Source organism: Spermophilus citellus, assembly GCF_964194105.1.
Source record: "Spermophilus citellus genome assembly, chromosome: 10".
Classification (NCBI taxonomy): Eukaryota; Metazoa; Chordata; class Mammalia; order Rodentia; family Sciuridae; genus Spermophilus; species Spermophilus citellus.
The window spans coordinates 28070176-28082239 of NC_138197.1; the positions used below are offsets into that span (position 1 = coordinate 28070176).

The 12064-nt window shown below is 43.0% G+C and overlaps 2 protein-coding genes across 24 annotated transcripts in view; one reads left to right on the forward strand and one right to left on the reverse strand.

Annotated features, from left to right (window-relative positions):
• The window catches only part of TSPAN11 (tetraspanin 11), a 750083-nt gene that overhangs the window by 372302 nt on the left and 365717 nt on the right, over positions 1–12064 (reverse strand). The gene's annotated exons all lie outside the window — the stretch shown is intronic.
• TEAD4 (TEA domain transcription factor 4) overlaps positions 1–12064 on the forward strand; it is a 70345-nt gene that overhangs the window by 10934 nt on the left and 47347 nt on the right. For 7 of the 21 annotated variants that reach the window (XM_081310182.1, XM_081310168.1, XM_081310178.1 and 4 more), the window contains one exon: positions 11190–11276. The exons of 7 other annotated variants lie outside the window; for them this stretch is intronic. In XM_081310182.1, the coding sequence (XP_081166308.1) occupies positions 11190–11276 (87 nt within the window). Of the gene's footprint in view, positions 1–11162; positions 11277–12064 lie in introns of those variants that run through there. 7 more of the 21 variants (XM_081310175.1, XM_081310165.1, XM_081310169.1 and 4 more) reach the window with 2 other exon arrangements.

Consider the following 12064-nt stretch of genomic DNA (forward strand, 5'->3'; position numbering starts at 1 on the left):
ACCTGTTGGGTCAGGCTGTGTGGTCCCCCTCCCGTAAAGCAGAGGCTGGTGCCCCCACCCTTGTATCATTCTTGAACATGGCTTTGTTTCCAAATTGGATGACCATGCATTCTGGAATGGGAGGTGGGGTAGTTGTCATGCCTGCAGGGGTAAGCCACTAGGTGTGGCTGGTGCAGGAGAGAATCAGTGGGGGTGAGTTTTCTGGGTCAGGATGGATCCTTTGCTGTGGTGGCCTCAGCCAGGATCTGAGGGCTTTGGGCCATAAACAGAATTTCTAGAGTATTTCAGTCCTATCACTGTCTAGCCAGAGTGGCTCTGGGAAAGAACATTTCCATGAAAAATGACCCAGGGGATGGAGGTGATAGCATACGTGCCTATAATTCTAGCAGTTTGGGAGGCTGAGGCTGGAGGATGGCAAATTCGAGGCAGGACTCAGCAAATTAGTGAGACTCTTTCTCAAAATAAAAAATAAAAGGGCTGAGGGCATGACTTAGTGATTAAGTGCCCCTGGGTTCAATCCCTGGTACCTTCATACCCCTCAAAAATATGACCAAAGGTAAAGTGGGTGCTGCCCTCTGCCTCCTCTCCAAGCTCTGTTCACCTTGACCCACTTCTATGCTGGGAGCTATGGCTGAGAGCTCCTGTGCCAGGGGTGCAGCCCTTTGTGAGAGGTGATTAAGGCCTTGAACTTTTGAGTGGGGTAGAGTGGAAGATAACTACTTTCAGCGAGTGGCTATCAATGTCTCCAGGGTCCTGAGGGGGTCCATGTGACTCCCTGGTGCGCTTGGGTCCTGGAGAGCTGAGCACTTTTGCCTGGCTCTTGCCAGGTGTGCACCTGAGCTCCCCATTAGGGGGCCTGTGCTGCATGGGTATGTGGTTTGGGAGGGTGAGGGCAGCCCTATCCCAGCAGCAGGGCTGATGGGCAAACTCATCCCGAAGACTGGTGAAACGGGCATTTGGTGTGCGGCCCTTAGAGTATATTCGGGCAGTGCCCTGGAGGGATTGCCATTTGATGGAATTCCATGGCAAGTCCTTCAAGTCCTTCTGTCTGGCAAAGACTTCTTAGTTAAATCATCTATTTTAAGATTTGTATTTTCACAGGACAGCTTACTTAAGGTGAAGCCAATTGTTTTGGTTCAGTACTTGGCCACTTGAGTACTTTCATTATTTTATGTGGTGCTGGGAGTTGAACCCGGGACCTTGTGCATGCTAGCCATGAGCTACACCCCCAGCACAAGCTTTCATTTTATTTAGGAACCCTTTTTTAAGGCTCCAAGAAGAAAAGAATACAAGATTTACTTTTCCCAGTTCCATACTTTATTTTTTAATAGAATAAATTTAAATACACACACACACACACACACACATATGATAGGCTGAGCATGGTGGTGCGTGACTGTAATCTCAGCAACTCAGGAGGCCGAGGCAGGAGGATTGCGAGTTCAAAGCCAGTCTCAGCAACTTAGTGAGGCACTTAGCAACTCAATGAGACCCTGTCTCTAAATAAAATTTAAAAACAGGTTGAGGATGTGGCTCAGTGATTAAGCAACCTTGGATTCAATCCCCAGTACCAAAAATATGTGTGTGTGTGTGTGTATATAATGGTATTTATTTATTTTGGTTCTGGGTATTGAAACCAGAGGTGCTTAACCTGAGCCACATGCCCAGTCATTTTTTTTTTGTTTTTTTTTTTTTTTGTTTTGAGACAGGTTCTAGGTAAGTTGCTGAGGCTGGCTTCTAATTTGTGATTCTTTTGCGTCAGCCTCCATTCACTGAGATTACAGACATGTGCCATGGTGCCTGATTTTATGTGTGTGTGTGGGTAAAATATCCCCAAATGCTAAAAAATTATATATATAAAAAATATTTGGCAGTTTGGGGATTATAGAAGAATTGAGCAGGGTATAGAGTTCTTTTATGTACCTGTCCTCCTCCAGTTAGCAGTGTCTTGCATTAGTGTGGTCCTCCTATGAGGAGCTACTGTGGTGCATTATTATCCTCTGTGGTTCACAGAGCTTTCACTCTTGGCATCTCAGATGCTGTGGGTTTTGGCATATGTACCCACTGTTATAGTATCATCCCATATAATTTCACTGCCTTAAAAATTCTGTGTACCAAGTATTTTCTCCCAACCTCTGATCTTTCTATTGTCTCCATAGTTTTGCCTTTTCCTATATTAACTGTGGAATATTATACAGTTGGAATCCTACAGTGGGTAGTCTTTTCAGATTGGCTTCTTTCACTTAGCATTATGCATTTAAGGTCCCTCCATGTCTTTTCTTGGAGGAACTTGCTTGATAGCAAGTTTTTTTTTTTTTCCCACTTAATAATATTCTACCCTACCCACCACTTTTTTTTTTTTTTTTTTGCAAATGGGGTGCTGAGCCCCAGAGAGGGGGAGTTCCTGGCAGGAAAGCCGAGCTTGGAGTCTAATTTGTCTTTTTTCTGCAAGCCAACTGTTGCAAGGGGCTTCCATGCCTGGCATTATGCTAGGGCCTAAGGCCAGTTTCATCACATTTCATCACCCCTTTTTGTGGCCCCAAGCAGGGGGTGGAGGGGTGTGGATATCCACTGGCAGTGACCCACTTCCTGGAGGTGTTAGAGATAGGCCTGCTGACACTCCCACCCTGGAAACCTGGGAGGGCTGGTTGGGGACAGGCTGCAGTTCCCACCTTCTGGAGAGCTGAGGACAGGGTGTACTGGAGCCAGGTGTGTCCTCACTTACCCTGCCCTGTCCTAGGGCCTGGGGCTGGGCTTGGGGCTATGGCCACTTAGGAATCTTATCTCCCCCACTTCTCTGCATCTCCAGCAGCCCCTCCCACTGCAGACTCCTCCTCCTGGATTGTTTCCCAGAGTTCCTCTCCTTCTGGCTACTTAGCTCCCCTTCATTCTTATCTCCACCCTCCTTCATCCCACCCTCCTTCATCCCTGCTAACAACATAGCAAGGGTTTTGCTGAGTTGTTTAGGGCCTCTCTAAATTGCTGAGGCTGACTTTGAACTCTCAACCCTACTGCCTCAGCCTCTGAGCGGCTCTCTTTTCCTTTTGTTCCAATGCATCCTGTTCCTGGGGAGGATCTTTGCCATCCTCTCTTTACCTCCTCCCTATTCCTGTCCTGTCAGGAAGCAGTATGTGATAAATGTCCTTCTGCATGTCACTAAGAGGATGGGGCACACATATTGCACTGTACCTGTACCAGGTGCTGTACCTGCCTTTTAACTTAATCCTTACGTGGCTCCTCCATGCAACTCCTGTTTTGTTTTGTTTTTTTTTCTTTCAGTGCTGGGGATGGAACTCAGAGCCTCACACAAGCTAGGCCAGTGCTCTTTCACTGGGCTAAATCTCCTACCCAATTTGGATATTTATTTACTTTTTAAAATTTATTTTCATTTATTTATTTATTTAAAAAATATTTATTTTTTAGTTGTAGTTGAACATGATACCTTTATTTCACTTATTTATTTTTATGTGGTGCTGAGGATTGAACCCAGGGGCCTCGCACGTGCTAGGTGAGTGCTCTGCCACCGAGCCACAATCGCAGCCCAATTTTTTTAAATTAAAAAAAAAATTTAAATCTATTTATATTTTTTTGTTTGGCTATTTTTTGAGAAGGTCCCTTTTCTGATTTTCAGCAAGCCCAGCCTTTTCATTTTATTTATTTACTTTTTTTATTGGTACTGGGGATTGAACCCCAAGGGGCTTTACTGTGGAGCCACTCCACTCCCCTGGCCTTTTTTTTTTTTTTTTTTTTTTTTAATACTGGGTCTCCCTAAATTGCTGAGGCTGGCCTTGAATTTGGTAATCCCCCTGCCTCAGCCTCCCAAATTGCTGGGATTACAGGTATGCACCACCACACCCAGGTAGCCCAGCCTTTTTAAAGTCACATTGGGGTCAGTTTTTCTGGCTGAGTACCTGGCCAGCCTTGCCTAGTTCATTTCTCTGCGGTTGTTTTTTCTCTGTTCCCTCTCCTCCCTTTCATCTCCAAGGACTCACTCAACCAGAACCTGGGGACTATTCTTGTCTCTTTTTATTTCCAACTATAAACAGGCCATTTTCTTTTATCCCTTGTACTTTGGGACTGGGTCCCCATACAGTACCTCCTCTTCTCTGTCCACATTTTTTTCCTTCTGCTTTTAAAAATACTTTTATTTATTTTACTTTAATTTTTTAAAATTTATTTATTTGTTCTAATCAGTTATACATGACAGCAGAATGCTCTTGGATTCATTGTATCCAAATGGAGCACAATTTTTGACTTTTGTGGTGGTACTCAAAGTGGGGTCACACCATTCCTGCAGTCATACATGTACCTAGGATAGTCATGTCCATCTCACTTCACCATCTTTCCTACCCCCATGCCTCCTCCTCACCTCCTCCTTGCCCCATCCAAAGTTTCTCCACTCATCCCATCCCCCCCATTATAGATCAGCATCCACTTATCAGAGGAAACATTCAGCATTTGGTTTTTTGAGGATTGGCTTACTTCGCTTAGCATGATATTCTCCAATTCCATCCATTTATCTCAAATGCCATAATTTTATTCTCTTATTGCTGAATAATATTTCATTGTATGTATATACCGCAGTTTCTTTATCCATTCACCTATCGAAGGGCATCTAGGTTGATTCCACAGTTTGGCTATTGTGAATTGTGTTGCTATGAACACTGATGTGGCTGGGTCACTGTAATATGCCGTTTTTAAGTCCTTTGGGTATAGACCAAGGAATGGGATAGCTGGGTCAAATTGTAGTTCCATTCCAAGTTTTCTAAGGAGTCTCTATACTGTTTTCTAGATTGGCTGCACCAATTTGCAGTCCTACCAGCAATGTGTGAGTGTGCCCTTTCCTCCATGTCCTTGCCAACACTCATTGTTGCTTGTATTCTTGATAACCGCCCTTCTGACTGGAGTGAGATGGAATCTTAGAGTAGTTTTGATTTACATTTCTGTAATTACTAGAGATGTTGAACATTTTTTCATATATGTGTTGATCCATTGTATGTCTTCTGAGAAGTGTTTGTTCAGCTGCTTAGCCCATTTACTGATTGGGTTGGTTGTTTGTTTGTTTGTTGTTAAGTTTTTTTTTTCTTCCAGAAATATTTTAATAAAAATTGGCCATTTCCAAGAAACACCCACTGCATGCCCATCAATAAAAGAGAACCATGACAAAATAGAAAATTTACCATATGGCTATGATTTAAAGAAAAAAAATTACAGACACTAAACACATCAGCAAAGTCCAATATTAAAGTTCCATTCCTTCTTATGGGCTATGATTAAGAATCTGATTAGATATCAAAATAAAACTTAATATAAATGCTTAACTATTTAGGTCAAACGACCTCTACAAAAGTATCTGTCTTCCAAGGCATTCCAGTTTGAGACTCAGTTTTAGAATAAGGCATAACAAATATTAACAAAAGACATACAAGGTGATGAAAAGAGGAACTTTACAATTCCCCACATACTCTGAACCTAATAAAACAAATCTAATTTTTTAAAATTATTTTTCTTTAAACAACTGCCAAGATTGGAACCAAAGATAAATAGAAGGCACAACAGTTTTTGCTCTGGTTGTTATTTGGTTGGGGGGATTTTTTTTTCTTTTCTTTTTTTTTTTAAACAAATACAAATGAAACATGAAAAAACTCTACTTCAAAAGAATCTAAGGGGGGGGGGGCCTGGGGATGTGGCTCAAGCGGTAGCGCGCTCGCCTGTCATGCGTGCGGCCCGGGTTCGATCCTCAGCACCACATACCAACAAAGATGTTGTGTCCGCCGAGAACTAAAAAAAAATATATTAAAAAAAAATCCCCCCCCCCCCCCCCCCGTCACTCTCTCTTTAAAAAAAAAAAATCTAACGGTTCAAGAAAAGCCTAGTAATTGCATTCTAGACATTTAAAACCTATCTCACAATTTAAATTTCAATGATAAAAACAGTAGGCTTTAGAATTATTTTGTGATCACATATCAAAAGAAAAAAGTTCTATTAACACCTTTTATTCAGTTTTTAACCACATCAGGGAGAATCAAATGTCAAATTTTCCAGTGGCAATTTGGAATTTGGAATGTTGTTAAGTTCTTTATATTTCTTGGAGATTGGTGCTCTATCTGACGTGTGTGTGGCAAAAATGTATTTCAAAATGTAGGCTGTCTGTTCATCTCATTGATTTTTTTTTTTTTTTTTTTTTGCGGGAAAAAGCTTTTTATTTTTAATCCATCCCATTTATTGATTCATGATTTTATTTCATGTGCTTTAGGAGTCTTGTTAAGGAAGTTTGGGCCTAATCCAATATAATGAAGATTTGGGCCTGCTTTTTCTTCTATTAGGCATAAGATCTTTGGTCTAATTTTTTTTTTTAAATATTTTTTTTTAGTTGTAGATGGACTCAATACCTTTATTTATTTATTTTTAAAAGTCATGATAATCCAGGCACGATGGCCCACACCTGTAATCCCAGTAGTTTGGGAGACTGAGTGAGTTCAGAGCCAGCCTCAACAAAAATGAGGTGCTAAGCAACTGTCTCTAAATAAAATACAAAATAGGGCTGGGGATGTGGCTCAGTGTTTGAGTGCCAGAGTTCAATCCCTGGTATCAAAAAAAGAAAATAGTCATGCTAAAATATTTATATTATATATCAGGCATGGTGATGCAGGCCTATAATCCCACCAACTCTGGAGACAGAGGCCAGCCTCAGCACCTTAGTAAGACCCTGTCTCAAAACTGAAAGGACTGGGAATGCAGCTCAATGGTAGAAAGTTCCCAGGTTCAATTCCCAGTACCACTGGTGCGCGCGCGCACACACGCACACACACACACACACACACACACACACACAGAATTATTTTTAGGTGGATAGTTCAGTGGCATGAAGTACATTCACAATGTCATGCAACTGTCACCACTGTCCAACTCTAGGACTTTTACATTCTCCCAAAGAGAAACTCTGTACCTATTAAATAACTTACCATTTCCCCTCTGAACACTATTTTTTCTTCTGTATCAATTTGACTATTCTAAGTGCTTCATATAAGTGGAATCATACATTATTATTTTTGTCTTTTTGTGTTATTTACTTAGCATAATGTTTTCAAGGTTCAAGGTTCATCCAGTTGGAGCGTGTCAGAATAATTCTCAGGCTGAGTAGTACCCCTCACATTTTGTCTATCCATTCATCTGTCGATGAGACTGTTCCTACATTTTTACTATCTTGATATCTTTTGACGTTTCTCCCTTCACCAACCAGATGTGGTATTCCCGGGCCCTGGAGTCCAGCATCATTTTGATCCCCACTCCCACTCTTATCCCAAGATGTTTACTTGTTCGGTTTCCCATGTTATCCTCCCTAGGTAGAGCTGATTCTTGTTATTCATGGTAGTTATGGCCTATAAAGTTGCTGTGGACACTGAGTTAGCAAATATTGCACCATGGCTCCTAGTAGAAGTTAGGGTTAGGTTCCCATAAATCTGTGGTCTCAAGATTCTTGTCAACTGATTAATTTATAAACTTTTTATATGCTTCTGTTTTAAGACACCTTATTTAATATATATGGTTGATTACAAACCCCACTATTATGTATAATTATAAAGCACCAATAAAAAAAAAAGAAGCAAGGAGCCCAGCACCGTGGCACATGCCTATAATCTCAGCTACTCGTGAGGGTAAGGCTGAGGTAGGAGAATCACTTGGGCAACTTACTGAGACCTTGTCTTAAATTAAAGCAAAAGGGCTGGGAATGTAGCTCAGTGGCAAAACACCCCTGGTTTTAATCCTCAGCACTGCCCCAAAAAATCTAACTGTGATGTGTTTATTATGTTATAGTCATTATGCATTATAAATTTTAGTCAAATGCTATCTTATGGAATAAATAGTCATTTTTACTAAATGTCGGGGGGAAATGAAGCTTAAAAAATGTGTGCCCAGGGTCCATTTTGAAGAGTGAAATCAACCAAAAGGGGGCTGGAGTTGTGGCTCAGTGGTAGAGTGCTTGCCAGGCACATGTAAGGCACTGGGTTCAATTCCTCAGCACTACATAAAAATAAGTAAAGCAATTTAGTAAAATAAAAGTTTTTTTTTTTTTAGAGAGAGAGAGAGAGAATTTTATTTATTTTTTAGTTTTTTCGGCGGACACAACATCTTTGTTTGTATGTGGTGCTGAGGATCGAACCCGGGCTGCACACATGCCAGGCGAGCGCGCTACCACTTGAGCCACATCCCCAGCCCAAATAAAAGTATCTTTGATTTAAAAAAAAATTAACCAAAAGCCTACAAGGTTGAAAAACACAGCAGACAACAGATCACTTTATTTATTTATTTAAAACATATATATTTTTAAAGTTTTTTTTAGTTATAGATGGTCACAATATCTATTTTGTTTATTTTTATGTTTTATGCTGAGGACTTTTATTTTTATTTTTATGCTGAGGATCGAACCCAGTGCCTTACATGTGCAAGCCACTAAGCCACAACCACAGCCCAACAGAGCACTTTGAAAAGGACAGTTGGATATAGTATAGGAACTGAGACAAGAAGGCAGAATGCAGCCTTATTTAACCTCAGCCTGGAGGCAGCTTGGCATGTAGACTGCTCAGCGCTCGGCCCATGCCGCCGCATCTGAGTGACCACTGAGGCAGGAGTAGTGTTGGCCCTCTCTGTGCACAGGTTCCACACCTGTGGGTTCAATCAGCCCCAAATCAAAAATATTGAGGGCAAGGTTATCTGTACTGAACATATGCAGACACTCCCCCTTATCCGTGATACAGTATAACAGCTATTTACATAGACTTACATTGTGTTACACAGGTCCTCTAGAGATGACTTAAGTATCTAGGAGAATGTGCTAGGTTATAGGCAAATAAATACTCTGCCATTTTATAGAAGGGCCTTGAGTGTCATGCGTTTGGGTAAACTCTGGGGTCTTACATACTGAAAAGACTGTATTGATTGGGTTTTTTTTGAGACAGGGTCTCCCTAAGTTGCTTAGGGACTCCCCAAGTTACTGAGGCTGGCTTTGAACTTGAAATCCTCCTGCCTCAGCCTCCTGAGCCGCTAGGATTATAGGCATGCATCATAGTGCCAGATGAATATATGTATAAATATATATTATATACACACACACACACACACACATATATATATATATACATATATATATATATATATATATATATATATATATATTTTTTTTTTTTTTTTTTTTTTGTACGAGGGATTGAACTCAGGGCCACTCAACCACTGAGCCACATCTCCAGCCCTATGTTGTATTTTATTTAGAGACGGTCTCGCTGAGTTGCTAAGCATCTTGTTGTTGCTGAAGCTGGCTTTGAACTCATGATCCTCCTGCCTCAGCCTCCCAAGCCTCTGGGATTACAGGCATGTGCCACTGTGCCTGGCAGCTGTATTGATTTTGATGTTACAGATTTTCACAAGTAAAATTTGCAAATATGGAACCTCAGAAGATTCTGTGATTAGTGAGCATTGGCTGCACTTGATCTTCCTGGTTACTCTGAACTCCTTCACCCTGGACAGAAGAAGGGCATTGAGGCTAGGCACGGGGACACATGCCTGTGAGCCCTAGCCACTCGGGAAGTTGAGACCAGCCTGGGCAACACAGACCCTGTCCCCAAAATAAAACATGAAGAAGGACACTGAGGGCAGAGTCACGTCTCTCTTGACCGTGTACCCAATACCTGGCAGAAATGTTCATACCCAGTTCTGAATGATGGGTCCGAAGACAGAGCATTGAAGCGCTCCGGGTGAGGTGTTTAAGAAGGGGTTTCTTGGGCTGGGGAAGCTGCTCCCCTCCTCCCTGGATCGATCCTCCCTTCCCTCATTGAGAAGCATCCACTTGATGTCACAGTGGTTATAATTGTGAAGCAGAAAAGTGCAGGGAGATTATTTCCAGTTCCACTTTCAACTAGTCTGGTGGTCTTTTTGCTTGTCCCTTTCCCTCTTGGGGCCTTAGTCTCCTCGCCTGTAACTTAGATGCTAACTCCAGGTCTCTGAAGTTCTTTCCCTACACAAGCAGGGGCAATCCTGCATCTTCCTTTGCCAGAGGCTGTGGAAGCATTGGGGTTCTTGCCGAGGAACAGGCTAGGAAGGCTTGCATGCACACAAGAACTTCTCTAACTCCCCTTAACCAGTCAGTCCAAGGTCTGGTACCCTTCCCTGTTACTCTTCACGTCTAACTTGCATACCTCATGCTGCAGAATCAGACCATTTCCCTTTCCAGTTGTCTATAAAGGTGTTGGCAAAGTAGGTAAAAGATGCAAAGTGGTGGGCAAGAGAAAGCTTGCTGGGGACAGGCTGCAGATCCAGCCCCTGAGCCTTGCCACCTACTAGCTTTGGCATTTGGGCAAAGCATTTTAGCTCAAGGAGCCTCAGCATTTCTTTGGTGAGATGGGATGTACCAGCTACTTTAAGGGATGTGGGAGGAGTAGAGAAGTAGTCAAGTGCCCAGCCCAGTGCCTGGCACAGAGTGAGCACCCAAACCTGTACCTCCTAGTGTCAACACTCTAGTAGTTCTTGTTTTTGCATGATCGGGGATTGAACCCAAGGGTGCTTAACCACTGAGCCACATCCCCATCCCTATTTTGTATTTTATTTAGAGACAGGTCTCACTGAGTTGGTTGGGGCCTTGCTAAGTTGCTGAGATTGGCTTTGAACTTACTATCCTCCTGCCTCACCCTCCCAAGCTGCTAGGATTACAGGCATGCACCACTGCACCTGGCTCGCAACAGGATACTTTCATGGTGTGGGACAGTGGCAGTGAGCTGCTGCTCCACTCGGGCACATGGTCACAAGGGTGAACAACATATACCATATACTGTACTATGTTGCCAGCATATTTTTGGATACAGGTGTTCCATAAATTTACTGAGATAATTAACACTTTATTATACAGAAACTTTGCATTAGATGGTTTTGCCCAGCCATCAATTGACGTTGAGTATTCTGAGCATATTTAGGGTGGGTGAGGCTATGTTAAGGTGTTAGGTGTGTTGAGTGCTTTATCTATCTATCTATCTATCTATCTATCTATCTATCTATTTATTTATGGTGGTATTAGGGATTGAACCCAGCGTGCTCTGCCACTGAGCTACACCCCTATCCCTTTTTATTTTATATTTATTTATTTATGCACATCACCCAATTTTATTCCCTAGCCCTTTTTATTTTTTATTTTGAGACAGGGTCTCATGAAGTTGCCAAGGCTGGCCTCCAACTGGCGATCCTTCTGCCTCAGCCTCTGAAGCATCTGGGATTACAGGCAAACACAGGTGAGATCTCTTCACAAGACTGATACTGTGAGTTGCAGTCTCTAGTGGCTCAGGGTGGGACTTAGAGATCACTTATGGTCCTGGGTGGCTGTTAAAAGGTGAGTGCATGAGCTGGACCCTGCAGGGAGAGGACTTCAGGTCTGAGGTCTGTTTTGTTTGTTTGGTTGGTTGTTTTATAGTGCTGCAAATGGAACCCGGGGGCTCTCTCTTGCCAGGCGAAGGCTCAACTACATCCTCAACTCCTTGATGTCTGCTGTGGCCACTTTCTCGGGGCTTTCTCTGCCCACCCCTGAGCTTTGGCTTCTTTGTGTATGTCCTGGGGATCGTGATTCCTTTGCTGTCTTGAAAGCATTTCTGGAAGAGCATATTCTGATTCTTAGGAAGATTATAATGAAAGTCCATTCGTTCCAGCATCCATGGGCTCTGGGGTGGAGCAGCATGTTGTCTGGGCCTGGGTTGCCCGGCAGGCCATCTGGTGGCTTTTGGGTGGGGCTAGGGGCAGAACTGGAGGCCTCTAGACCGGTCTCTGAGAGCCAAGTCAGGATTATTTTTACTCCTCTGTTTGTGGCACATGGCCTGGGCTCAGCAATGCCATCTGTTCTCCCCCTCTCCAGCTCACCCCGGCAGGCCCTTGAGGGTCACTGGAGTGTTTGGGGGAGGGGAAGGAGTGGGATCCTCTCTGGCTGGTGTTGGCTTGCCCCGGTTATACTGGCCACAGGGCAGGGCTACGTGGGAGGTTTGCCTGGTGAAGAAGCAGCTGCCAACCTGGGCTGTGGGCTGTGAGGGTG